We start from the raw sequence: 25,155 nt of genomic DNA on the forward strand, positions 1-25,155 counted from the left end.
CCATTTCTCTAGGCCACGCCCCCACCAGCCATGCCTCATACCCTCCTCTGGCGCTTTTGCCTGACTGGGATGTGCCGCTAAAATGTGCTTATTCTCTTTCTTGCCTGGATGGAGAAAGGATGGAGAGGGCTGTGCATAGAGAACTTTGCTTTGCTGAACGGTAGGCTTCTCCGAGAGTCACATCCAACACTCCACCCCCTTTTTGCCCCTAGCCACACCCACCATTGTCCTGGCCCGCCCCCGCCAACATGAGGGATTGCGGCCCTCGGGCTGGAAAAAGCTCCCCTTTCCTGTACCCCCCCCCTTTTAAGTACACCTTACGTCATCCTTGTTTTAAAAAACGAAACTAAAACACGCCAGCTTGGAGGGAGCTTCTTGTTGCGAGGCGGGGGGGCGGGATTCATTTAAAAATAAACTAAAATAAGCCTACAAACCTGTTTGTCCAACACCAGAGGCGCCTCTTCCTTATTATGCACCAAACACACCGCGATCTATACATCAACACCCACCCCCCCACCCACCCCTTTCCTGACACTATTCAGCGGAGAAAATGGAACGGGGTGTTCGCGACGGGGGCCGAACCCTTTCGAAGCGGGTGGAACGCTCGGAAGTCCCGGCGGCCAGCCCGCGCGGTTCGGAGCGCGCCGCCAACGTCCCGCGAACTCTACGGCCACGCCCACGCCTCGGGCGGTGGGGGAGAGGGCAACTTCTCCAAAGCGTGGAACGTTGGAACGTTCGCGCGGCTGGGTTTGGAACGTTGAGGCCGCCGAGCGTTCCATCGCGCAGAACGTTCAGGCAGCCAGCGTTCCATCCGTCCGGCGCGGCGGCAGCGGATCTTGCAAAGGGTTCACTCCCGAGGGGGCGGGAGATTTTTTTAAAATTTATTTATAGGGGACGGACGACACAGGATCCTCCTCCTCCTCGACTTCCCTGCACCCCACATTGTCGCTCCTACCGACTCAGGGGGAGGGAAAGGGCCGGCCGCTGCAAAAGGCAGCCCACCCCCCGCCCCTTCCATTAATCTCTCACTATCTCTCCCGCCCGACGACGGCGGCGGCTGCTCCGCCTCCTATTTCGCCGCCGCCGCCGCCGCCGCCCGGCCTGCTGTTGACAAACACGGCGTTCGAGGCGGGCGTCCTGTTGGGGAGCGCTTCTTCCGTCTCTGGAGCAGATCCCCGGAGCGCCTGGGCGGGCGGCAGCCAGGGAAGGGCTCGCGGGAAGCCGGGGAAGGGATGTGGCAGACGCTGGCTCTCGGAGCTCTCTTCTTCCCGGGGCTTTTCGCAGTCTTCGTCCGCACCCTGCGCTGGCTGGAGCCGGCATGGAGCCTCAAGGACCGGATCGTCCTCAGCGGCAGGTACCGGCTGGCACCGGGGGGGGGGGAGAGAGGAAGAGGGAGGGAGACCGATGGGAAGCCGGAGGTGCGGGGAGGGGGGGGAGAGGTGGGGGAGGAGGAAAAGGGAAGGCATTCCACCCGGATCCTCTTATGCAACCGGATGGAGTTGAATGAAAAGCCGGCGCAAAGTTCTGGAGCCGCGGTTAGCCCGGGTCGGATCCGGCGTAAGCCCGACTCAGAGTAGACCCGCCGGCCTCAACGAGCCTCACTGCGATCTATTAACTTCCATGTGTGTAGCCCTAGAATTGGATGCTACCCTTTAGACGGCGGGTCTTTGTCTCTTTCTCCCTCTCCCTCCCCAGGCTGGAGGGATCCAGGTCTCCGTGGCCGGGATCGAGGGAAAGCAAGAAGCTGGCGCGAACTTTCAGAAACCTCTTCTCCATCCAGGCTTGGTTGCCTGTTGCTTTAAGAGCAAAGCCGGCTGCTTACGAGCAGCACAGGATTCCTCGGCGGGCGGGCGGGCTTTGGGAAAAGGCAAACGGGGCCAGTTGGACTCCTTAACAATACAGAAGGATCCCATATAGCGGGTTCGGGGGAAGTTGGAGGTCCCCCCCCCCGATGTTGTTGGATTCCTCCGTTACCCCTAACCATTGGCCCTGCTGTCTGCTGCTGTTGCAATCCAACAACAGCACCTGAAGGTTCCTCAGTCCGGGTATATAGGTTGCAAATAAATGCAATTGCTCTAGTTTTGCATTTTTTGCCACTTCTGTTTGGGGGATCCAGAGGGGCTTGCAGGGGAGGGAAGAGGACCCCTTAAGGCCCGTGGGAGGAAGGGGAGTCTATCCCTGCCTCCCTAAGAACAGGAACGCTGGTTTAAGGGCAGGGCAAAGGCTTTCAACAGGAGTTTAAGGGCAGGGCAGAGATTAGGCAGGGACATTCCACTCCAGATGGAAGAGGAGATTGTGTGGCAGGCAAGAGACTATCTATCCTTAGGGAGCCACAGGGAATGGCTCCTGTTGCTCAGCAACAGAGCATCTGCTTTGCATGCGGAAGGTCTCAAGTTCAACCCCCAGCATCTCTGGGTAGGGCTGCCTGAAACTCTGGAGAGCTGCTGCCAGTCAGTGCAGTAAATACTGAGCTTGCATGCTGGGCATGCAGAAGGCTGCAGGTTCAATCACCAATAGCATTTCCTGTCAGGGCTGGGGAAGGCCCCCTGTCTGAAATCCCAGAGAGCTGCTGCTGCTGCTGGTCAGTGCATGCAGTAGGGCCCCCTGAAACTCTAGAGAGGGGCTGCCAGTCAGTGTAGGCAATACTGAGTCAAATTTACGGATGGTTTTTGCTCTGTATTAGGCTGCATATGTTGAGCGAGTGAATATCTCTTCATGGCACTTTTTTCTTCTTAAAAAAACAACAACAAAAAACACCACTATTCATATAATGATATAATTGCAATTTAGGAACCAGAGCGGGAGGATTCGTGTTTGTACAAATTCAGTCATTGGAGTCGTAGGAAAGATGGCGGGAAGTTTTAGCTATGGAGTGCTCAATATGTTATGTGGGGGAAGTTGGGAACAGCTCTGTCTGGTGAAAAGTTGGGATGGAAACGTCGTCAAGGAACAGGAAAGGAGAAGCAAGATTGTTCCGAATTTATTGGTAGGACAGACATTTCATGGAGTTGGAAGGGACCCCAGTGGTCATCTAGTCCAACCCCTTGCAATGCAGGAATCTCAACTAAAGCATTTGTGGCAGATGGTCTTTGCTTAGGGAGTCCATTCCACTGTCAAACAGCCATTGGTTTGAGTCCTACCTTCCAGAACAGGAGAAGACAGGCTTGTTCCCTTGAAATATTTGAAGATGGCTATCATATCTCCTCTCGGTCTCCTCATGTCCAGGCTAAGCAGACCCAGCTTCACCAAGCATTCCTCATCAGGCTTGGTTTCCACACCCATGATGATCTTTTTCTCCCTCCTCTGCACACATTCCAGCTTGTCAATATCCTTCTTAAATTAGGGCACCCAGAACTGGACACAGTATTCCAGATGCAGCCTGTTAATGCAGCCTAGGATTGCAGTAGCCTTTTTTTGCTGCTGCATCACACAGTGGAATCATGTCCAGCTTATGGTCCACTAAGACTCCTGGATCCTTTTCATATGTCCTACTGGCAAGACAGGTGTCTCCTCCTCCCCCCCCCCCACCTTATATTTGTGCAGTTGCTTCTTCCTGCCTAAGTATCCCTATTGAAATCCATGTTAGTTTTGGCCCAGTTCTCCCGTCTACTGAGTTAATCTAGAATCCCAATTCTGTCTTCTGCGGCATTGGCTACCCTTCCCAGCTTGGTGTCATCTGCACATTTGATTCCACTCTCTCTCCACCATCCTAGTTGGGGACAGAAGGGGAGCCGCTTGCGAAATGGGTTTGGGTGTTTATCTTGCTGCAGAGGAGGCTACGAGTTCGAAGGAGCAGTGCCGTGGCCCTCACTATTACACAAGAACAGAGTCTTCTGCGCAGTCAGGCTGTTGGGTTCACCCTCCTCCGTATTATTGACACTCGCTGCTGGTGGCTTTCCAGGATTCCCCGGCAGGGAACATTACCCAACCCTGTCTGAAGAGGTCGGGGGTTGATTCCAGGACCTTCTGCATGCCAAGCAGATGCTCTGCCACTATGGACACGGTGCTTTGGCTGAGTCTCTGCCCCAATTTACACAGCTTGCTGCTTTGCTCTCCTTCCTTGGAGGTTTTTAAGCAGAGGTTGGATGGCCATAATAATAATAATAATAATAATAATAATTACCCTGCCCATCTGGCTGGGTTTCCCCAGCCACTCTGGGCGGCTTCCAACAAAATATTAAAAATACAATAAAACATCAAAACATTTAAAACTTCTTGCTTTTTCCTGTAAGACCAATTGCAGTCGTTAACAGTCGTCAACAGGTTTACCACACCTATCAGCCAATCACCCATTCCCACCACCCTTCTGAGTCATACCCCTTCCCACCCTCTCACTATATATAAGGTATCTGAAGTGTATCTGAAGAAGTGTGCATGCACACGAAAGCTCATACCAAGAACAAACTTTGTCTATAAGCTGCTACTGGAAGGAATTTTTTGTTGTTGTTGTTTCGACTACTGCAGACCAACACGGCTACCTACCTGTAATTAAAACTTGTGCCATCGATGCTTTAGCTGAGATTCCTGCATTGCAGGGGGGGGGGGTTGGAATGAGTGACTTGATTCTATCTAGCTCAGTATTGTCCATGATAGGTGTGGGGTGCCCTCCTGGCCCCTCTGCCTGGCTCTGGGAAGTCTACCTAGGCCACACACCCAATTTTTTACCTAGCTATCAGGTGTCTTTGACCACGGCTCCTGCTTGGAGAGAGAGTTGCTCCGCCCACTTTTGCTTCTGGCCCCGCCCACCAGCAGAACATGGCCCCCAGAAGCTTGCTAGGAAGGGAATGTGGCCCTCAAGGCTGAAAAGCCTTCCCCTGCCCCTGGACACAAGCTATTGTCCTGACTGAATCGGCCCTCTTGGATCGCTGGAGGCCACTCAGTGAATTTCAAGGTGGCGGGATTTGAACGCAGGCCTCGCGGGCTTGACCCCAACACACTAAGCACAGCGTCACGCTAGCCTCTGACTGGGGTGTGGAATGGTTACCCCCCCCCCCACTGGAGGAATTCAGAGTTGGAAGCGGTTGCAACTGACCGGTCGGTCCTGATGGCTGGTGGCCTCACTTAGAAATGCATCGTTCCTCATCTCTGAAAAGAAAACCCTTTGAAGATTCCTGTGTCTTCATCACAAACCTTCCACCCAGCTGTTGAAAGCAGAGCTTCCCAAACCGAATCATAGGCTGCGTGCTTGAGATGCACAATGCTCTTTAAACATCAAAAGAATTTCGACATTGAACTTCAGGGCACACTCGTACATCCATTTAACAGACTGAGTGCCCAAGATCATAGGCTCTTCTCCCCGAAAGGAACACACCAACCTCTCTATATTGTCCCAGGATGCTAATTTGGGAGTGCTTCTGAATTGGGAAACGGGAATCCTGGAGCAGGGATTCGTGCAGGGGTGCAACGGGTAGCCTCATCCTAGGGCAGGCCATTCCCTGACGTTTGGAGCGAGAGAGAACCAGTCACAGCAGTTTCAGAGGTGTGGCCGAACTTGCGTAGGAGCAGAACAGGGACTCGGCGTTTTGTTTTAAAGCAGATTTCCCAACTGCACAAATGCCCCATCAGACACCCGATGATAATTTTTAAACCAATCATTGCAGACAAAAGCATATTTTGGTCCTTGCTTACATCCTGTATCGGTGGCAGCTTCTCCTTAGGGTTCAGTAGTTTTTTGTCTGACTGCACAAAAAATAAATAAATCCCAGGGTATCACCCAGAGATGTGCCGGGCAGCCTCCTATGCAAAATAGCAGTTTGGTCCTGCGGGAGCCTTAAATGACAAAACCAATTTGTTTCTGGTCTGGGGGTGCGCTTCTTGATTTTGAGCGAGGGGAGCCTGGAACAGCAACCCCTGCAGAGTTGCAGCAGGGAACCTCCTCAGAAGACCCTTGTGTTTCTGCGTCAACAGCGGGTTGACCATTCCATTCACACCAGACCCAGAGAGATTTGGTTGAGCTACCTGCATCCTGGCAAGAAGCTGAATTACAATGACATTTCCCCCCCTCCCCTCTCTCTGTCCATAACAACATGAGAACAAGATGGGTCGGTGTGAGGAGAGTGGGTAGAGGAAAGCTTTTCTTGCCTCTCGTAACATTCGAACCCGTGGCCAGCCAATGGAGTGGAAGGCCGGGAGATTCAGGGCAGATAAAAGAAAGCCGTTCTTCAGGCAGCGCAGAGCTAAACTGTGGAAGTCCCAACTGCAGGAGGCAGGGATGGCCACAAACTTGGATGGCTTTCAGAGAGGATTACGCAAATTCGTGATGGATGAGGCTATCGTGGAATCGTAGAGTTCGAAGGAACCCCAGGGGGTCATCCAGTCCAACCCTCTGTAATGGCCACCAGCCATGGTGGCTATGTTCTCCCTCCATGGCCGGGCGCAGTCTACCTGTGAATACCATTTGCTGGGAAACGCAAACTGTGATTGCTGTGGTTCTCAAATCCTGCTTGGAGGCTTTGCTTGGGGACGTTGTGTTGGCCACCGTCAGAACAGGCTGCTTGGTATCTGGTGGGGAGAATGCCCACCCCCTTGCCCAAAAGAATCACCCTCCACTCCCTTGGAGAATAGACAATCCATGATTTTCATTTCTCTGCCCTGGCCCCCCCCCGCCCCCCGCCCCTGCTAATTCGCACCCAACACTTCCTTTTTTAACATTTCAATGTCCAGGAAATCCTTGGAGGTATTTGGGGAAGACAGATGCCCCATGGCTGGGGGCACACTGGCAAAAGCCCCCCCACCATTCAAAATACCCTGGAAGTTGGCCGTCGTATCTCTTCTCCTCTCGGCTCACGAGTCTCCCAGGAGGACCGAGATGCAAACTGGTGACCCTACGGAAGGCCAAGCTCCACCAAGGACACGATCCTGCCAGAGAACGAATGGATAAATACGAGAAAGGGAAACAACTGTTTATTGACTTAAGAGTATTTACTTTGTCTCTCGGGACGTGGTGACCTTGCCAGTTTCAGTTTGAACCTCTTTGTGGCAAGACCGAGCGATTTCCCCCGCCCCACCCCAAAGTTCAAATGATAAGCTGCGAATCAGGAAGTCGCAGAATCCTGGAATTGTAGAGTTGGGAGGCACATCTCTGTGTCCACTTTCTTCACGCTGCGCCCCCCCTAACTTGTAGGATTCTGCAGATCTAGCTCAGGGGAACCTGAAGCCCTCCAGGTGTCGTTAGACTCCAACTCCCATCAGCCCCTGCTGGCAAAACCCGTGGCCAGGGGAATGATGGGAGCTGGAGTCCAGCTACAGTGTACAAACCTTGTTGACTGTTGTTTTCTCCCTAGGCTGGTGTCGTCTGTCCAGGCCACGATGGCCACTCTTTCGGGGATCATTGTCATCTTCAGCTGCAAGGACGTCGTGCACGACAGGTAATTAAAGAGAGGCCGTGGGGCTGTAAACTGAAGCCAGGTGTGCAGATTTTCACCTGCACTTATCAGAGGACTTTCACCTGCGAGAGATAAGGATGCTTGGATTGCAAGCATCTTCCTCCTGAACAAATCCCGGAGAGGCTTGCTTCCGGATAAAGGTGTGTGAGATCAAGCAGCCCTTGCTTCCGGGTTTGACGTATTTCACGGAATCCATGGAATGGATGGGACCCCAGGGGTCATCTAGTCCAACCCTCATCCAGATTGGAATTAGGTCGTGTTGTGATGTGATGTGATGAGGAGAGGGCCCTAGCCTAGTGGTAGAGAGAATTTGCTCTGCATGCAGAAGGACCCAGGTCCAACCTACATTGCCAGGTAGGACAGGTTGAGACTGCTTGCCTGAAATCCTGGACAGCTGCTGCCAGCCAGTGCAGACAATACTAAGTCCAATCGACCCCGTGGTCTGACTCTACAAAGGCAGCTTCCTTTGTTGCTGAGACCCCGATCCAGACCTGGAGTGCAGATTCTCTGACTCAGATGCCCCTGAGTTGCAGAAAGCGCTTGGAGGCTGGCAATGCTCCTCATAGGAAGCTGTTCATCTAGATCAGTACTGCCTACACTGGCTGGTAGCAGCTCTCGAGGGTTTCAGGCAGGGGTTCAGTGTAGATAACTGTCCTGGAGTGGCAGGACACAGAGGAATGATGGGAGGAACCAGCTAAGAGAAGAAAGCTCAAGAGTCTGGAGGTTGGTGGTGGGACAACGATGAGTGATCAGAGGGAGAAGACTAGGAAGCTGAAGAGGTAATAGACCTTAGTGAGCTGGTAGAGTCTGTGGCAGAGAGAAGTGCAGAAACAGAGGCAGAAGCTAAAGCAAGGGAGTCGGATGCAGGAGGCTAAAAGAGAGATGGCTGGTGAAGAGTCGTGGGTGTCTCGCCCTCTTTCTGCGACAAGCTCCCCTCCACACTTATCTCCCAGAACCAGAAGAGGCATGAAAAGGGCAGAGCAGAGATTGGGGACACACAGGCGCAGTCTCTGAAGATTATTATTATTATTTTATTTATACCCCGCCCATCTAGCTGGGTTTCCCCAGCCACTCTGGGTGGCTCCCAACAGAATATTAAAAACACGATCAAACATCAAAAACTTCCCTAAACAGGGCTGCCTTCAGATGTCTTCTAAAAGTCAGGTAGTTGTTTATTTCCTTGGCATCTGATGGGCGGGCGCCACCACCGAGAAGGCCCTCTGCCTGGTTCCCTGTAGCTTTGCTTTTCGCAGCGAGGGAAACGCCAGAAGGCCCTCGGCGCTGGACCTCAGTGTCCGGGCTGAACGATGGGGGTGGAGACGCTCCTTCAGGTATACAGGACCGAGGCCGTTTAGGGCATTAAAGGTCAGCACCAACGCTTTGAATTGTGCTTGGAAACGTACTGGGAGCCAATGTAAGTCTTTCAGGGCCGGTGTTACGTATATGGTCTCCCAGTGTCAGCACTCCCACTCACGAATGATTGGAAAAAAACCCTGGAGAGGAAGGGACTTAGACAGCTGTGGGGAGAAGGGGACCCTCAGTCTGCAATAGCTTCATGGCGGCAGGACCTACCGGAAATGAGTTGCTGTGCTTATAAAGCCTGCCTGAAATCCTGGAAAGCTGCTGCCAGCCAGTGCAGACAATACTTTTGTGCACATCGTGGTTTTGCTAATAAAGAGTTAACTCCAGCTTGCTCAGTGTGATTTACAGCTGGCTCGCTCCAGACAACAACAGCCCCAGCATCTCACACAACCGGTTGCCAGTGATGATGGGAGTTGGAGTCCAACATGAGGGTCACAGATCTGCCCCACCCCCACCCCACCCCGCTCTAAACCTTCACTCTGTTCTCCCCCCCACCCACCCAAATTAACATATCTCCACTGGCTCCTATTGTCTCCATACCTCCTTCCATTTTCTCCTCCCTTCTTGGAAATATCCATTGCAAGCTTCTGGGAGCAGAGACCTGCACTCCGTTGCTCAACTTTAAACGCCATGCTGTGTGCACCAATGACACTCTGCCACTTTAAAATAAAAAATAAAAATCACGAGGATTAGGAATGCCCAGACTGCTGGGTATGAATTATTTTTTAAAGGGGTGGCATATTGTGTTGGCTGAACTGATCCCGAGTTGTGCAAAACTCTGTCCCAGAAAAATAGGGGGAAATGTCGCCACTTTTGCAACAGGCAATTTTGACAAGGCGGGCATTGCATAATTAACTGCAAGGGAAGCTTTGCAGAACGAATTGCATCAAGGGACCAAAACAAAAAGGTACCTCTCTCCGCCCTTGAAGACCTGAAGCTTCAGATTCCACCATTTAAAATAAAAAAACAGCTTTGTGGAGGAAGATGAGCCCTTTTAGTGGATATTAACCGGGATACCACACAGTGCCCACCCCCACCCCAAAGACAGCACCTGCCTGCAGCCTTGCAATCTTAGACACGACACAAGAGGAAGAAGGGATGGGGAGGGAAGAGGGGTGAAAGCAAACTCGCGAACCGATTCTTAAAATGCAGCGGTAGTTCTTATGACAGCCAGCTGGAATGGAAACATTTTTTGGGGGCGGGACCTTTTGCCAAATGTTGAATCTAAAATTTCAACCGGTGGTATCTGACTGAGTCCTACTCAGAGTAGACCCGTTGAGAATAAGGAACCCGGGTTCGCGATGTCCCTTAACTTCAATGGGGTCTGCTGCGCACAGGACTAGCATTGGCACAACCTGAAGTTTAAACCTATTATTATTCTTGGAATGCACGTTTCAAATTCGAAACGAGGGATTTCCAGGTCCTTGGCCCTCGGCCCATGATGCCCTCGAATGCCCACCCTTAACCCCACCCCTCTGCGCCCTCCCTTCTCCTCCCCAAACAGGCACTGGATTGCGCAAGAGTACATGTGGATTGTGGCCGCCTACATGGCCTATGACATCTATGTCATGTACCTCTGCCACTGGCACAAGGGCGAGGAGAAAGGGGAGGCCACCCCGAAGCATTCTCTGGCCAGCGTCAACAGCTTCCTGCAGAGAGAAAGGCTGATGGTCACTCACCACCTCTTCATCCTCATCGTCCTCACGCCGGTGGCTACGGTGAGAGCCCTTCGGTTTTCTCAAGGAGTTTGGCACGTTCTGGGTGTTACCTGCGGGTGCTCTGCCATGCTGGCTGGGAGATGCCCACCTGCGCAGACATAAGTGTGGAAGCTTCCTGGGAAGTGTCTGTAACTGCCATGATTAACTGGCAGCGAAAGGTTTGGCCCGCCATCTTGATTCAAAATGGCGACCAGCGGTACCCGAAAAGGCAGCCGAAAGACCGCTCCTTGATCTTGGGTCCCGTGTGCAAAATTTGGTTAAAATCAGTGCCGTTTTGAAAGGCCCAGCCTGCCGTCTTGATTCGCAGTGGTGCCCGATTGTTTGTTTGTTTTTAAATTTCTATACCGCTTTATATTTTTAAGAAAAATCTCAAAGCGGTTTACAGTACATTAAAATCAATAAAACATAAATAAAACAATCTGAAGGAAGTCAAATACAGTGGCAACTGTGGTTAGGAACTGAATCCGTTCCGGAGGTCCGTTCGTGACCAGAAACAGTTCTTATCCTGAGGCGCTCTTTTGCTAATAGCGCCTCCTGCTGCGCATGCCATTGGCGCACGATTTCCGCTCGCATCCCGGGGCAAAGTTCGCAACCAGGAGCAGCTACTTCCGGGTTAGCGGAGCTTGTAAACCGAAGCATGCGTAACCTGAAGCGTTCCTAAACAGAGGTGCCACTGTATAGAGTACACAGTCAAAGCAACATAACAGAAAACTAAAATATTATCAGTGTGATGTAGTGGTTAAGAGTGGTAGACTCATAATCTGGGGAACCGGGTTCGTGTCTCCGCTCCTCCACATGCAGCTGCTGGGTGACCTTGGCCTAGTCACACTTCTCTGAAGTCTCTCAGCCTCACTCACCTCACAGAGTGTTTGTTGTGGCGGAGGAAGGGAAAGGAGAATGTTAGCCGCTTTGAGACTCCTTCGGGTAGTGAAAAGTGGGATATCAAATCCAAACTCCTCCTCCTCCTCCTCCTCCTTCTTCTTCTTCTTCTTCTTCTTCTTCAGATTTCAGAATAAAACATTACAAAGGAGGTCAACTACAGAATGCATATTTAACATAGGGCTGGTGAGTGTGGGCCCTGCCCCCTAGGCCAGGTGGAAAGGGCCTTGCAGGGAGCAGCGTTCACACTCACAGCCGAGCGACGTTCCTCCGGCCTCATGAGGAGACTCAGCTTGGATTATATGCAAGCATAGAAGGGCTCCTTGATTCGGGAACCATCGTGCAAAATTCTGTTTGAAACGGCATCCGAAGAATGGCAAAAGCCTGTTCCTTGATTTCAGGAACTGTGATGCAAAATATGGCTGTGATATCTTAAGAGCTGTCCACACAGGCCCCCCCGGAAGGCTGCCCAGAAGGGAATGTGGCCCTCACACTGAAAAGCATTCCCTACTGCTCCTCACCAACTCCAGAAAGAGCTGCTTAGGGTTGATGGCTTGCACACACAGACGCACAAATCCCTAAAATTCTCTCCACTGCTTTTGTCCACAGCACTTCAGAGGTGAGCTGGGAGACTTCTTCGTCGGCTGTATCTACACGGCCGAGCTGAGCACCCCCTTTGTATCGTTGGGCAAGATCCTGTTGCAGGTAAAACCGCAACCCCGGGCTTTCTCGAGACACTCGGGGTCCGATACCCGTTTCTTTTACTCCCTGGCTAAAAGTAGAGATGTGCTTTGCTCTGAGGCTCAGGGCAGTTGTGTTTCAGATGGCAAAACACAGAATTTCCTGCTGTCGCAGGCACCTGCCTTCATTTCTTCACGAGCCACTGGTGTTTGTTTTTTTTTAATGAAAAACAAAAGCCGTGCAATCATGCAGAGAAGCAACAGGCACCCCCCCAAGAGACGCTAAATGGACTGCACCAGTGACTCTGAAACATACTGCAAATGCGCGACTGAGTTGTTGTCCTCTACAAAGGAGGAGGATGTTGCAGGAAATAAGGTGTATGGTTTTATAATTTGTTCGAAGCCACCCAGAGTGGCCGGGGCGACCCAGTCAGATTAGGATGATTAATAATAATTTCTGCACCTCTAGGGGTTTCTGGTTGTTGTTGTTGTTGTTTAAATAGATGTATATACCGTATTTTTCGCTCCATAAGAGGCACTTTTTTCCTCCTGAAAAGTAAGGGGAAATATCTGTGCGTCTTATGGAGCGAATGGTGGTCCCTGGAGCTGAATTTCCCAGGGGCCAAAAGAGGATCATGCTTTTTATTTTACAAAGAGAAAAGGGGGTGTTGAAAGGACCCCACTCAGCAGCTGATCAGCAAGAGATCGGGAGAGAGATAAGAGTCCCCGGCTCCCTTTCAGCCCCGCCTTCCATTTTTGAATGTGCTGCAGAGGGTGGTTGTTTGTTTCCCCAGAGACATGTGACTGGCTGATTAGATTATCTGTCTAGAAACTGTAGAAAAGGCTCCCTTTCCTTTAGAAGCTGCAGAAATGTGAGTTGAACCCCATAAAAACGGGGCTTTTCCTCTTTGCTTTTCCCCCTTTGCAAAAGGAGATTTGCTTTCCCCCCTTTGCAAAAAAGCTGTAAAACTTTTAGCTGATCCTCAAAAAAACAGGGCTTTTCCCTTTGCAAAAAAGCTGCAAAACTTTTAGCTGATCCTCAAAAAAACAGGGCTTTTCCCTTTGCAAAAAAAGCTGCATAACTTTTAGTTGATCCTCAAAAAAAAGCAGGGCTTTTAGAGGAGGAAAACCAGAAAAAAAATATTCTTGTTTCCTCCTCTAAAAACGAGGTGCGCCCTATGGTCCGGTGCGCCCTTTGGAGCGAAAAATACGGTAACTATTTCCACCTCCGCTTTACTCGGCTTTCTCTTCCCCAGCTGAAAATGCAGGATTCAGCCTTGCACAAAGTCAACGGCATCCTCATCCTGGTGACCTTCTTCCTGTGCCGCATTGTCCTGTTCCCCTTCATGTACTGGGCCTACGCCCGCCAAGCGGGTCTCCCCATCTACAAAGTGCCTTTCCACATCCCCTTCCACTGCAACGTGGCCAACGCCCTGCTCATCGCCCCTCAGCTCTACTGGTTCGTCCTCATCTGCCGCAAGGCCCTGAGGCTGTACAGCGCCCCACCTGCCCCGGACCGAGCCAGATAATGGCGGCCTGAGACCTGGTCCCCGGCGGCTGGGTCCTGCCTCCCCCCGACTTTCTGCACCAGCCTCTCGGGAGAGACCTCTCAGTCGGGACGCCGTGGGCTTTGCCCAGGATAAGACAGGCAACGACCTCTGCAGATGGCCCCCGGGTGAAATCCGGTTGCCATACGGTGCGAGCAAGGCCGGTTTGCTTTTTGTTTTGTTTTGTGTTTTGAGGAGTCTACCGCCAGAAGAGTGCTGCTGGATCCGGCCACCCGCACACCTCGCCCAGCATCCCGTCCTCACCCACCAAGGTGCTCAAAATGGGCTGGGATTCCTGGAAGCTGTTTCCAGTTTGCAGGGGGGGGGGCAGAGTGCCAGGATCCTTCCCTTCTCCTCCGCCAGCGCTGGCCTTTCTTGGGACAAAAGGGTGGGCAGAAAGGGGCACTGGATATGTCAGCTGTAGGTTTCTCGGCTTCTGTGAAATCAAGGGTTTATTGGTTCCCAAGTCATGCTCTCAATAGGAGCAAGAAAATGACTCTCTCCACCCCATTATACTGCTGAAGTGAAGAAGGCTGCGTGGGGGGGGGGCAGATAACCCAGAGTACATTTTCCGCACAGGAGGACTGTGAACTGTTTTCGCCCCAGGACTCGAATCGTGAGCTTGGGACCCAAGGACCGGTTTGGCAAAATCGAGCTGTCTTTCTACCCACTCCCCGAGCTGTAAAAATGGGGTGGAGGGTATGGATTCTATGCTGGGAAAGAAAATGGGGCATTGGGCAGTCTGGTCATCATATTTGGTGCAGGGGGGGGAATGACCAGGCAGCTGGAGGCCGGTGCGGGGATCGCCCCCTCTCGTGACCTGGTTTCGGGGCCAAATCATATGTGTTGGTGTTTCATTGGGGCAAGCTTCTCCTGTCTGTAAGAAGAGTATTTTTGCCGGGGCCCTGCAGGGGTCGGCCTAAAATCCCCGTGCCAGCAGTGCCAGCGTCACACAAGGGTGAAGCTTCCGCACGCAATTCGCACCTGGCTCCGCGTCGACGGTGGCCCCCTGTTTGGAATACAAGCAGTCTGCCACAGGTGGGGCTTGGGTCTAACCCAGGGGTAGTTCGGCTGGTAAAGCGTGAGACTCTCAATCTCGGAGTCGGGGGTTTCAGCCCCACCTTGGCCCCCAAAAACCCCATATTGCAGGGGGTTCGACTAGATGACCCCTGTCTCCCTTCCAGCTGTACAGTTCTACGGAAAGCTGTGGCCTGCCAGATGGGGCTGGACTACAACTCCCATCATTCCCCTGGCCACTGGCCACGCTGGCTTCTGGGAATTGGGAGTCCAGCAGCATTTGAATTCCCCATCACTGGTGCAATCCATTTTCCTACAGGGGTGTCCATCCCCCCCATCACTTCTTGTGCCCATTTACTTTCTGGTCAAGCTGGGGGGGGTGGATAGAGGGGCAATGACATCACAGGCTGGGAGGGGGGGGGTTGTCTCTAGACCCTGCTCAGCTTGGCCAAGAAGCAGCTGGTCTTTTTTTTTCTACCTCCTTGTTTATTTCTGATATTTCCGGAACTCCTTTGCAAGTACCACGTAGGAACAGCCTCCGGATTGATGCGGCTACAAACCGGCGTCTCCTCTGAGGTTGTGGTGCTCTTCCAGAGGTTCCCAAACGTCACCAGAAGCGCCCTGCAGGATCGGGCCCGCCTAGCCCGACCTCCTGTCCTCGCGGTGGCCAACCAGGTGCCCCCCAAACAGGGCCTGAGCACAACAGAAAAACACTCTCCCCACTTGCGATTCCTAGGAACTGACAAATTCAGTGGCTTTTTACTGCCCCCCGACAGTGTTGGGACACCACAGCCAGCCTGCCTTTTGCAGCCCAGCGATAAGCAGATTTATCCTCCACAACTGTGCCTCATCCCTCTTAAAGACAACCAAGATGGCCGCCCTCACGACAATTTAGGGGAGCGAATTCCGTAGCGGCGCTGGGTGAAGTTCTTTCCGCTCAGTTTTCCAGCTCTCAGCTTCATTAGATGTCCCCGTTGGGTTCTAGTATGGCGGTTTACCTCGGTTGTCGAACGTAATCCCATTCCGGAAGACCGTTCGGCTTCCGAAACGTTTTGACAACCGAGGCGCAAAGGGCGGTCTGCAAAGTCAATGGAGAAAATTGAAAGAAAGAAAAAACGACCCGGAAGCCAGTCGGCTACCAATTCAAAAATGGAAGCAATTACTCTCAGGTTTTCGGCGTTCGAAAACCGCAATGTTTGGTTTCCAAGATGCTCCAAAACCGAGGTACCGCTGCATTTGGGAGGTTTTCTTCCTCTCTCTCATATCTACTGTTCTCCACACTGCATGCATTGTGGAGAACAGAAGATGGGGAGGTTATCTTCTCCTCTTACCTCATTTAACCCTCCTTTTTTACTTCCTAAACTAAACCCTCGCCCCCTAAATGCTGTAGCTTTTCCTCGCTGTGGAGTCACTTTGAAACCTCAAATCTCTTCCCACAGTCCTTTTCAGGGATGATGGGAACTATTGTCTGACGACAGCCCCCACCCCTGCCAGAAGCTCTGACCATGCCTATATTTCCCAGACTTTCCTTTATTAATATTATTTTCCTTGAGACCAATAAGGTGCCTTGTGTACAACAGGACAGGGAACAGCCCTCAAATGTCTCTGAAATTGCACAAATCCCAGGAGATATTTTTCTTTCCCCTCCTTCAATAAGCCAACTCGCTGGTTTACAATACTGTATCTGCTCCAATAGGCCTGAGTGTTATTTTTTCTTTGAAAGGAAGATCATATGCCAGGGATATGATAAGAGGTTGAGAGAACAGCAAACCTCATCCCTGTTCTACAATATTTACCGGTAAATGCTGTCTTTTGACTTCCAAGTGATGCTACGAGAGGTGGTTAGACGTGCCAAACATCTTAAGAATGGCTTTTGAAGTTGCCCAGTGGAATTGGCAGCAGAGAGATTGACAGAAGCATATTTCCCTCCCTGGGAACGCTCAACGTTATATTGCAAAACCAGAAAGGAATGTACTGTAAATAAGTATTCACTGCGTCCCTCATAATCAGAGGATTCTACGGGTTTTGGGTTCTCCAAAAGATGACAAACAAGTGCCTAGGAGCCGCCCAAAACCCTATAACCACTTTCAGTGTTTACACGCTACTCTTTGGGGGACATCGTCAAGCAACCCGAGGACAAGTCTCCTATCACTGTGACACAACCCTGCCGAAATGGGTGAGGAAGGGAAAAAAAGAGAGACTCCATATTAAATGGTTTTATGTCACTGGATTCACTGTTTTCTCCTGCAAGACTACAGGCCTGGTATATATATATATTTGAAAGCAGACAAATAAAAAGATAACCCGTTGAGAAATTTGAATTGTTGACTCTTGTTCAGTGCTCGAAATAAGCCAGGTGTATTTTGTGACCGAGTGAAGATACCTAGGTGTCAGGATGGTGCCAGATGTCTCCGCAACCTGGAGATGCATGCCTGGGGATCATTGGATCTTGACCATGGGTAGGCAACCTAAGGCCCGGGGGCCGGCCCAATCGCCTTCTAAATCGGGCCCGCGGACAGTCCAGGAATCAGCATGTTTTTACATGAGTAGAATGTGTGTGCTTTTATTTAAAGTGCATCTCTGGGTTTTTTGTGGGGCATAGGAATTTGTCCTTCCCCCCCCCCCCCAAAAAAAAATCAGTCCGGACTCCCACAAGGTCTGAGGGACAGTGGACCGGCCCCCTGCTGAGAAAGTTTGCTGACCCCTGATCTTGACTGTTTTCACATCCTGTAGAATTCTATCCGTTATATTTTATCTGAATGAATTTCAGGAACCCAAATGCTCCTGTGGAGCAGCAGTGAATGCTTGTCTTCACTGCCCAGCTCACATCTGTGAAGAATATCCCTATGTTATGAATGGTCTGTGTCACCATTAAGAAAAAGAGGCCGGAATCGGCCAATAGGTATGTGGATTGTCCCTGGATAAGGTGACATTTCTTAAGTTCTCGACACTCTTAACCCAGCTCAGTGTTGTCATCTGAACTAGCCAGATGTTTCACTGATAATTGCAGTCAGTCAATCATTTGAAAAATAAAATTTTAGAGCCGTCTTGCCCCAAAATGGCAACCAGACATTGTTGTACTCTGGTGACTGTAACCTTGGTTTAAGGATGAGTAGCTGTGTTGGTCTGCCATAGTCGAAACAAAATAGAAAATTCTTTCCAGTAGCACCTGAGAGACCAACTGAGTTTGTTCTTGGTATGAGCTTTCGTGTTGGTCTCTCAGGTGCTACTGGAAAGAATTTTCTAATTGGTTTAAGGAGCCATTTGGGGCCTAGCTTTTATTTCTGAATTTCTAACACTGCTTTTGTTTCTCTTCCATGTGTTCCCTTTGATTTATTAAGCTGCTCCGTAGGAAGTAGTGATGATAGCACAGCCTCCTGGAACCGGGTGCCAGACAGGAGTTTCTGGACTACAGTTCCCATCATCCCCCTGGCCATGAGCCACACTAGCAACATCACTGTTAAGGGGGGTTGGCGGTTTGCCACCTTGCTCTGTAGCAATACTAAGCATTAATATGAACTAAAGCGGTTAGGAGCCTGCACGGCCCTCCCGGATCTTGCCGAATTGCAACTTCCAACAGGCCTGATGGGAGTCACAGTTCAGGGCCAAATGTTCCCCATGCCCGATAACAGAGCTTGTTTAGCTCCTCCTTTCTGGCCCCTTGTTTGCCTTGGACCAATCAGGGAACCGGAGATCACCCCGGGCTCTGTTCAAAGACGCCCTCTTTTGAACCACGAAGCTCTGCTGCTTAAGGATTTAGCAGAAGGCTAAAATCAAGTGTAACGGGCAACTGATTAAAAACCTAAAAGCAGAACTAGGGAGGTGAAAGACGAGCCTTAAGGATCTGGCCCAACTAAGAGAGTGCAAATATAAGGAACCCTTCAAATTAAGTGCCCAGGTGCCACAGGTTGGCGTAACGGCATTAAGAGATTGGCGATTTCTTTTTGACCACTTTTTGTGGCAATGCGTTCCGTCACCTTTTGCAAAGAATGCCTCATCCGGTGAAACCCTTTGTGCTTCTTGCAGAGGCTTTAGCCGTTAAATGGTGTGATGCAGAGGGGAATATTGGGTGCCTAATAATCATTATTTTGCTATTACAGGAGAGACCACCAACAGGTAACTACGTTCTGCTGGAACGTTTTTCCTCCAAGCCCCAGAAATAGCAGCTCTCACTCCACAAAAACTCTTTGCAGTGTGTTGCAGAATAGATAAATTAATGGGCCCAAGTCAAGCCACGTCCATTAATTTCAGCGAGTTTGCTCTGCACATGGTTAATGCTGCATACTAGCCACAGATTTTAAAACTCTTTTAGCTCTTTCAGTGTTAAGTCTGGGAAACCACCTTGAGACCTAAGTAAAAGGCGATTGATAAATGAATTGGTAACGACCAGCTGCATCCAACATTCATACTACTCTGAGTAAACCCACTGAAATTAAAGGATGTGACTAATCTAAGTGCTTCAGTTTCAGGAGTCTGAGTTGAATTTAGTAGGAGATACACTCCAATAATCACAAAATAACAACAAACAGGGATCGCCAAAATGCTTATATCCCATCTTCACCACAGAGGTCATCTGAAGGAGTGTTGTGGGTCATCCCCCAAGTCGGCGAGTCTCATTTGACAACAGCAGCTTTCAGTGCCATGGGCCCAGTCCTGCGGAACTCTCTGCCACTGGAGACTCAGCAGGAACCTTCTCTGCCAACTTTTAAGCACATGCCGAAAATTTATCAATTCCACCAGGACTAGGCAGGTAATTAAGAGTGCATCCTTCCGCAATGGTTTGCCAGTGCTCATTTTTAAGCTTTTTTGTGCTTTTACAATACACGTTTTACGTTTTCCTTGCTGTAAACCACTCGGATATGTGTATTTTATGATATGGCAGCATACAACTATTTAAACAAACAAACAAATACTGATTAGCCAGTTGCGAAAACCATCAACAAGGAAAGTGATAAAAAGGTTTATTATAGAGGTTCCTGATCTCCCACTGCTCCTTTGGGGAGACGCCTGCAGAACGAACCAGGGCCCTGAGGTTCAGAAGGCACCTTTGATTCCGTACGGATCGCGCCACCTGCTTCCCAGTTCTCGAACTGCAGCCGGCTTCACAGCTTCCGGAGCTTCTGCAGGAGCATCGTCCGCAGCTCCTTGTTGGTGACGTTCTCCGCGATGGACTCCAGGAAGTGCCTCTCGTTGGCCTTCCTCAGGGCGCTGCCGAGGGACTCGTCGGCGTCGTAGAGCATCTCGTACTGCGAGAGGATCTCGAGGGAGAGGAGGAGGAGGGGCTCGCCGGTGCTGTCGTCCGGCAGCATGGCAGCCACGTGGAGGGCATGGCAGAAGATCTGGATGTAGACGAAGGACAGCTCTCTCGTCACGTTGTTCTTCTCCTGGGCCGGCTGCCACTGATTCCGGGCAATGCCCTTGACCGAGCCCATCAGGTCGGACACGGCGAGGCAGTACAGTCTGGCCACATGCTTCCACGCCTCGGCCGGCAACCATGTGCAGCCGCTGGTGCCGCAGAGGAACTGAAACGCCCTCAGGAGAAGCACCGAGAACTGGAGGTGGTAGGAAAACGGGCGGAAGTTCAGCAGGGGCAGAAACTGGACGTACTCCAGCGAATAAGGCACGTACAGCACTTCCTGATCCAGGAGGCTCTGCACCACGCCAACCAGCCTCCGCCACTCGCTGTGGCTGCACCAAGGGAAGACCTGGACCAGGGCCACCAGGAAGCCTTTGCTGAAGAGGTTGACCTCCTCGGGGTTGTCCACGTTGACCGCGAGCAGCGCCAGCATCTGCTCCCGCATTGCGGCAGACACACAGCAGCACTCCATCCACGCCAGCAGGCCGCTGCCCGCACCGTAATTCGGGAGCGGGCAGGACGTCCACTCGCCCTCCGGGAGCTTGCAGACCTCAAAGAGTGTGGCCGGGACCTCGTTCTTGAAGTGCTCCCCGTAGATGCTCTTCAGGCGGAGGCCGACCGTCCAGTCCAAGGCCGCCACCTTCTTGTGCAGCCAAGCCACTGACTGCGCCCACAGCTCGGGCGACAGGGAGTCCTTCTGCGCCAAGAGGGCGTCGCAGAGCTGAGCTAGGTTGGCGGCCACCAAGTCCTTGGCTTCCAAGGGGCAGCCGTGCTGGTCTTGCGGCTCGTGCCAGTACTGGGCAAAGCCATCGAGGAGCTTGCAGAGGCACAAGAGGAGCGGGAAAGGGTGGCAGGTGTGGAGCCAGCTGCCCTCCTTGGGGGGCAGCGGCACTTGCAGGACTTTGTTGAGGATCTGCAAGCAGAGCTCGACGCAAGGGGAGCCCGCCTTCAGGAAAGGGAGGACGAGGGCTTGCGTCACCTCTGCCGGAGAGAGGAGAGGGCTTGCTCCGCTCGGCTGCAAGAGATAAACCAAGAACTCCAGGAATTGCTCCTTCTCCTTGGGTGACGAGAGGCGGTCCCAGACAGCTTCTTTCAGGCACCCCAGCAGCAGGCTGACGGGTGCTTCCTCCAGGTCTAGAGTCTCCCGGAAGCTCAGAGCTGGGAAGGAACACAGGATCTCCGCCAAGAACTGGTGCGTCCCCAAATTGGCCACAGCTAAGTTGCTCATTTTCTTGATGGTCGCCTCCGGGTTGAGGACAACCAGCCGGGACACGGAAGCCACGGCCTTCTTCAAGCCTTCTCCGGAGGCGCTCTGGATGATTTGGTTGAAGGCCACGTTGAGGTCCTCCTGGAACCCCTCCGAGAAAGCCTGCGACACCCTGGAGAGACCCTGCCTGCCCCAAGCAGCCAAGACGCCCGAAATCACTTTGTTCTTATCCGGCAAGGAGAGGTCCATGTAGCACTCGAGCAGGACCCTCGCCACCGTGGCTCGCTGCTCCTGCTTCATGGAGGAGTCAGCAGACGCCACCGTCTCCAGCAATTTTGAGACCAGCTCTGGTTCCCTGAACAGGTCTTTGTTCCGAACGAGGCAAGCGACCCATTCGTCTGTGAACGCCCAGCTTTTCTCCGAAGCAAAAAGGGAGCACATCTCTTGGTGCCTGTCCATCTTCTTCTCGATGACCACCATGGCCACCGAAGGCAGGAGGTCACCACCGGAGCTCTTGCCCCGCAACTCAGGGCTCACTTTCTTCAAGAAGCTCGCGATGAGGTCACCGAGCGCCGACATCTCCTGCGCCGCGTCTCTGTTGCGGTCTTCCTGCTTGGCGCAGCTTGCCAGCTTCTTCTCGAGAGAGGCCAGGGCCTCCAGGAGCCGGTAGCTCTCGTAGCAGATCTGCTGGGGGTCGCTGAGCAGCTCCCGCAGAGCGGGGGACCACTCCTCCAGCAAGGCCCGGAGGAAGCCCACGTCAACGGGCAGCGCTTCGCCCGGCAGCCGTGCGGCATTCAGCAAGCTGATGCTCCTCTCTGCCTCCTTCACCTGCTCGCCCAGTTCCTGCTTGCTGTATTGACTACCGCAGTCGCTGCTCCAGAGTGTTACCACGGAGGAGATCTTCTCCAAATAAGCCTGGACCGGCAGCGGGTCCACCTCATGCTGCACCACGAGCGACGCAGAGAGCACGTCTGCCAGGTTGGCGAGAGCGTAGCATTTCATCCTGGCCGGCTCGACGCTCTCCTTGATGAGCTTCAACCCTTCGGTCAAGACTGGGAGGACGCCAGCGGCCACGGAGGAACCTAGCAAAGAAGGTGCGTTGCTCTTGAATCTCTTTGGGGGCTGCCCCACCTCATCAGGCTCCGAGAGATACTGGTGGGACACCGAGCGGAACAGCATCATCAGCCTGTCCTCCTGTCCCTCCTTATGCTTCAGAATTTCCCACCAGACGTCCAAGAAGAATGAGACGTCGGCCGGGGAAGTCTCATTGGCCACATACCCCACAAAGGTCTCCAGCTCCTTCCGGCAGACGTGTTCCGGCAACACCAGCAGCAACTGGGCAAACAGCCGCGGGGCGTTGACAGCCTTGAACAGCTCAAAGAGGACAGTGTGGTTGATCTCCGGGATCATGTTGCTGGCCGAGAAGAAGACATCTTCCTTCCACCTCTGGTTGGCGGAGATGGAGGGTGACGAGAGGAGGATCTTGGACCAGAGGACCACGGCGGCTTTCCTCTTCCAGGCGCCGGGCTCGGGCGGGTACGACGAATGGGACGTGCAGATCTCTTCCAGGGCGTCGATGATGGGCTTCCCCACTTGGGGCCAGTCGGACTTGGCCAACTCCGACAGCGGTTTGGGGTGGCAGATGCTGGAAGCCAGCAGGAACCCCCCGTGCAACACACTCAGTTCTCCGCAGATGGTCACCGGCCCTGTTTAAGCAAAGACAGGCATACTGAGAAGGCAAAGACATGTATTTAATCCATCCAGCCCTATATGGCCCGCTCTGACTAGCAGCAGCACTCTTCGGTCCTGGGCAGAGACACATTAGAAGCTGACTTATATAGGCTCACAGCACTGGGTCCAACTAGCTCAATACTGCCCACACTGATTGGCAGCCGCTCTCCAGGTCTACAGGGAAAGGTGAATTCCCAGCCCTATCTGGAGATGCTGGAGAATGAACCTGGGACCTTCTACATGCCAGAAAGCGGCTCTGCTGCTGAGTCCGAGACCTTCCCACCTACTCCACGATCCTTTAAGTTGGAAGTGTGGAGGTTCGAACCCAATACCCTTCTGTGAGAAACACTGTTGGTCAACAGGACCCCACGTGTACCCTCTCGACCGTCTTGATCTGCGGAAAAGTGCCACATAATAGTCGTTTTGCACTTGTATGGAATAGATTTTCCATGGTGGCAGCATCCAGATTCTCTGGAACTCCCTGCCTCTTGATGTTAGGCGGGGTGCCTTAGCTGCATTCTTTTCACCACCTGCCAAATACTATTTCCAGGGGGGGGGGAATATACATTTGAATCTGTTTTAGCTTAACAGCCAGCTTTAATTTTATTTTGAATTTTTTAAGAAACAGGTTTTTGATTTCTACCTATCATTTTAATGTATATTTTTAATGTGGGGTAAGGTTATCTTTGGAGATTTTGCTTACAGTTAAGTGGAAGACAAGTTCCCCCCCCCAATAAAATTAAGAAAAGAGATAACGCCATTGAGCACACCTGCTGCAGAGTGTGGCAGGTTTTATTTTATTTTAAAAAGGAACAGTAATTCTCTTTATAACCACCATCAACCAATTTGTCATCACCTAGCTGGCAATTACAACAACCCTGCAGGCAAGGCGAAGTCAGTCTTATAACCAGCCCATATTCCAGGGATGGAGACGCTGAGCGAGAGAGACACCTGGCTTTGCTTAAGCCTGCAGGCATGGCCAAACACTGCCCTCCAGCTGTTTTGGGACTACAACTCCCATCATCCCTAGCTAACAGGACCAGTGGTCAGGGATTATGGGAATTGTAGTCCCAAAACAGCTGGGCGGCCAAGTTTGGCCATGCCTGGAAGGCCACTAAGTGGGCTCAGGGTTCAATGCAGAACCTTCCCTATTCATTTTGATTAATTTCATAAAACTGCTTGATGGTTAATATATACACACACCACAAAACGGTTCACACACAAGGACAATAACATTGTACGGTTAAAAGCAGCTATTTAAAATATGCAGAAGAGAGTTAAAATAGACAATAAGCTTAAAACCCGCGTCTACTGACTACACAGCTGGGTGGGATTCCTTAAAGACGGTTTTCCCCCCCAGGCTCTGAAAAGAGGACAGTAGGAGGCGATTTCAAAAGTGTGCGTGTTGCCCTCGCTAAAAGATTTGATTTCTTACAAATGCGCTCCTCGGCAGGAAAGGCCGCTTAAGAAAACCAGCGCAGAACCCCCTGAAATGAACAGCCGCGACCAACTGGGCTCCGTTCATTCCAAAGGGTCTACTCCGAGTAGCTGGAAGCGAGAGAAAGGCCAGCAGCCCCTCAACTACCTAGCTCCATGGCTTCGGGGCTGCCTCCTAGCCCGGCTCCGGCAGGCGAGGGGAAGGCGGCATGGCCGAGACCGGGGCTCCTCCGCCGCCTGCCCGCGCCGGGATCTTCAACGGCGGCAGCGACTCGGGCGACGGGACCCTCCGGGGCTCCGCAGTTGGAGACGGCGGCGGCCCCGTCCATTGTGCGCTCAGGGCGCACGGCACAAAGCTTTGGAGAGGGGCGCACGGGCGGACTCGGCCAAGGCGCGCCACGCCGCCGCTGCCGCCGCTACAGCAGTCACTTTCCAACCGCGCGGGCGCGCTGAATCCCGGCTCCTCCTCCCGGATCTCTCGGTCCCTGGGCGGATCCCGTCCAGCCAGCGAGACGGGGCTGCGCAAGCAGAAGCGCCGACGGAACAGCTACCTCTGCAGGCTCCTGCGCAACACTGCACGGCGCAGGGGCCGCCGAGCCATCCTGCTGCCCGCCTACACCGGCTGGTAAAAAAAAAAAAAAGGCCCTGGATGGAGGGGGGGGGCGGCTCTTTCTCTTAATCCTTCCTCATTAGGAGCAGCAGGTGCCGGAGTTTCCCGACTGCAAAGCGAGAAGGGCGCCGGGGTTTGGGAATATCGGGGCAGCAGACATTCTCCTCAAGCTCTCGACGTTTCGCACCTGCCATCTTTTAAATCGCCTCCTGGGCTTGTGCAGGGG

The 25,155-nt window shown here is 52.3% G+C and overlaps 2 protein-coding genes across 2 annotated transcripts; one reads left to right on the forward strand and one right to left on the reverse strand.

Annotated features, from left to right (window-relative positions):
- Positions 1–1,061: 1,061 nt before the first annotated feature.
- Positions 1,062–13,655, forward strand: TLCD3A (TLC domain containing 3A). Its single transcript, XM_033172357.1, has 5 exons — positions 1,062–1,354; positions 7,284–7,367; positions 10,252–10,465; positions 11,954–12,049; positions 13,281–13,655. The coding sequence occupies exons 1-5, from the start codon at positions 1,233–1,235 to the stop codon at positions 13,551–13,553; spliced, it is 789 nt and encodes a 262-aa protein (XP_033028248.1). The 5' UTR covers positions 1,062–1,232; the 3' UTR covers positions 13,554–13,655.
- A 5,940-nt stretch (positions 13,656–19,595) lies between these two features.
- On the reverse strand, positions 19,596–24,714 carry GEMIN4 (gem nuclear organelle associated protein 4). Its single transcript, XM_033171913.1, has 2 exons — positions 24,468–24,714; positions 19,596–22,857 (listed from the first exon to the last, which is right to left on the reverse strand). The coding sequence occupies exons 1-2, from the start codon at positions 24,646–24,648 to the stop codon at positions 19,691–19,693; spliced, it is 3,348 nt and encodes a 1,115-aa protein (XP_033027804.1). The 5' UTR covers positions 24,649–24,714; the 3' UTR covers positions 19,596–19,690.
- Positions 24,715–25,155: the final 441 nt, after the last annotated feature.

The sequence above is a fragment of the Lacerta agilis genome, chromosome 15, assembly GCF_009819535.1.
Source record: "Lacerta agilis isolate rLacAgi1 chromosome 15, rLacAgi1.pri, whole genome shotgun sequence".
NCBI lineage: Eukaryota > Metazoa > Chordata > Lepidosauria > Squamata > Lacertidae > Lacerta > Lacerta agilis.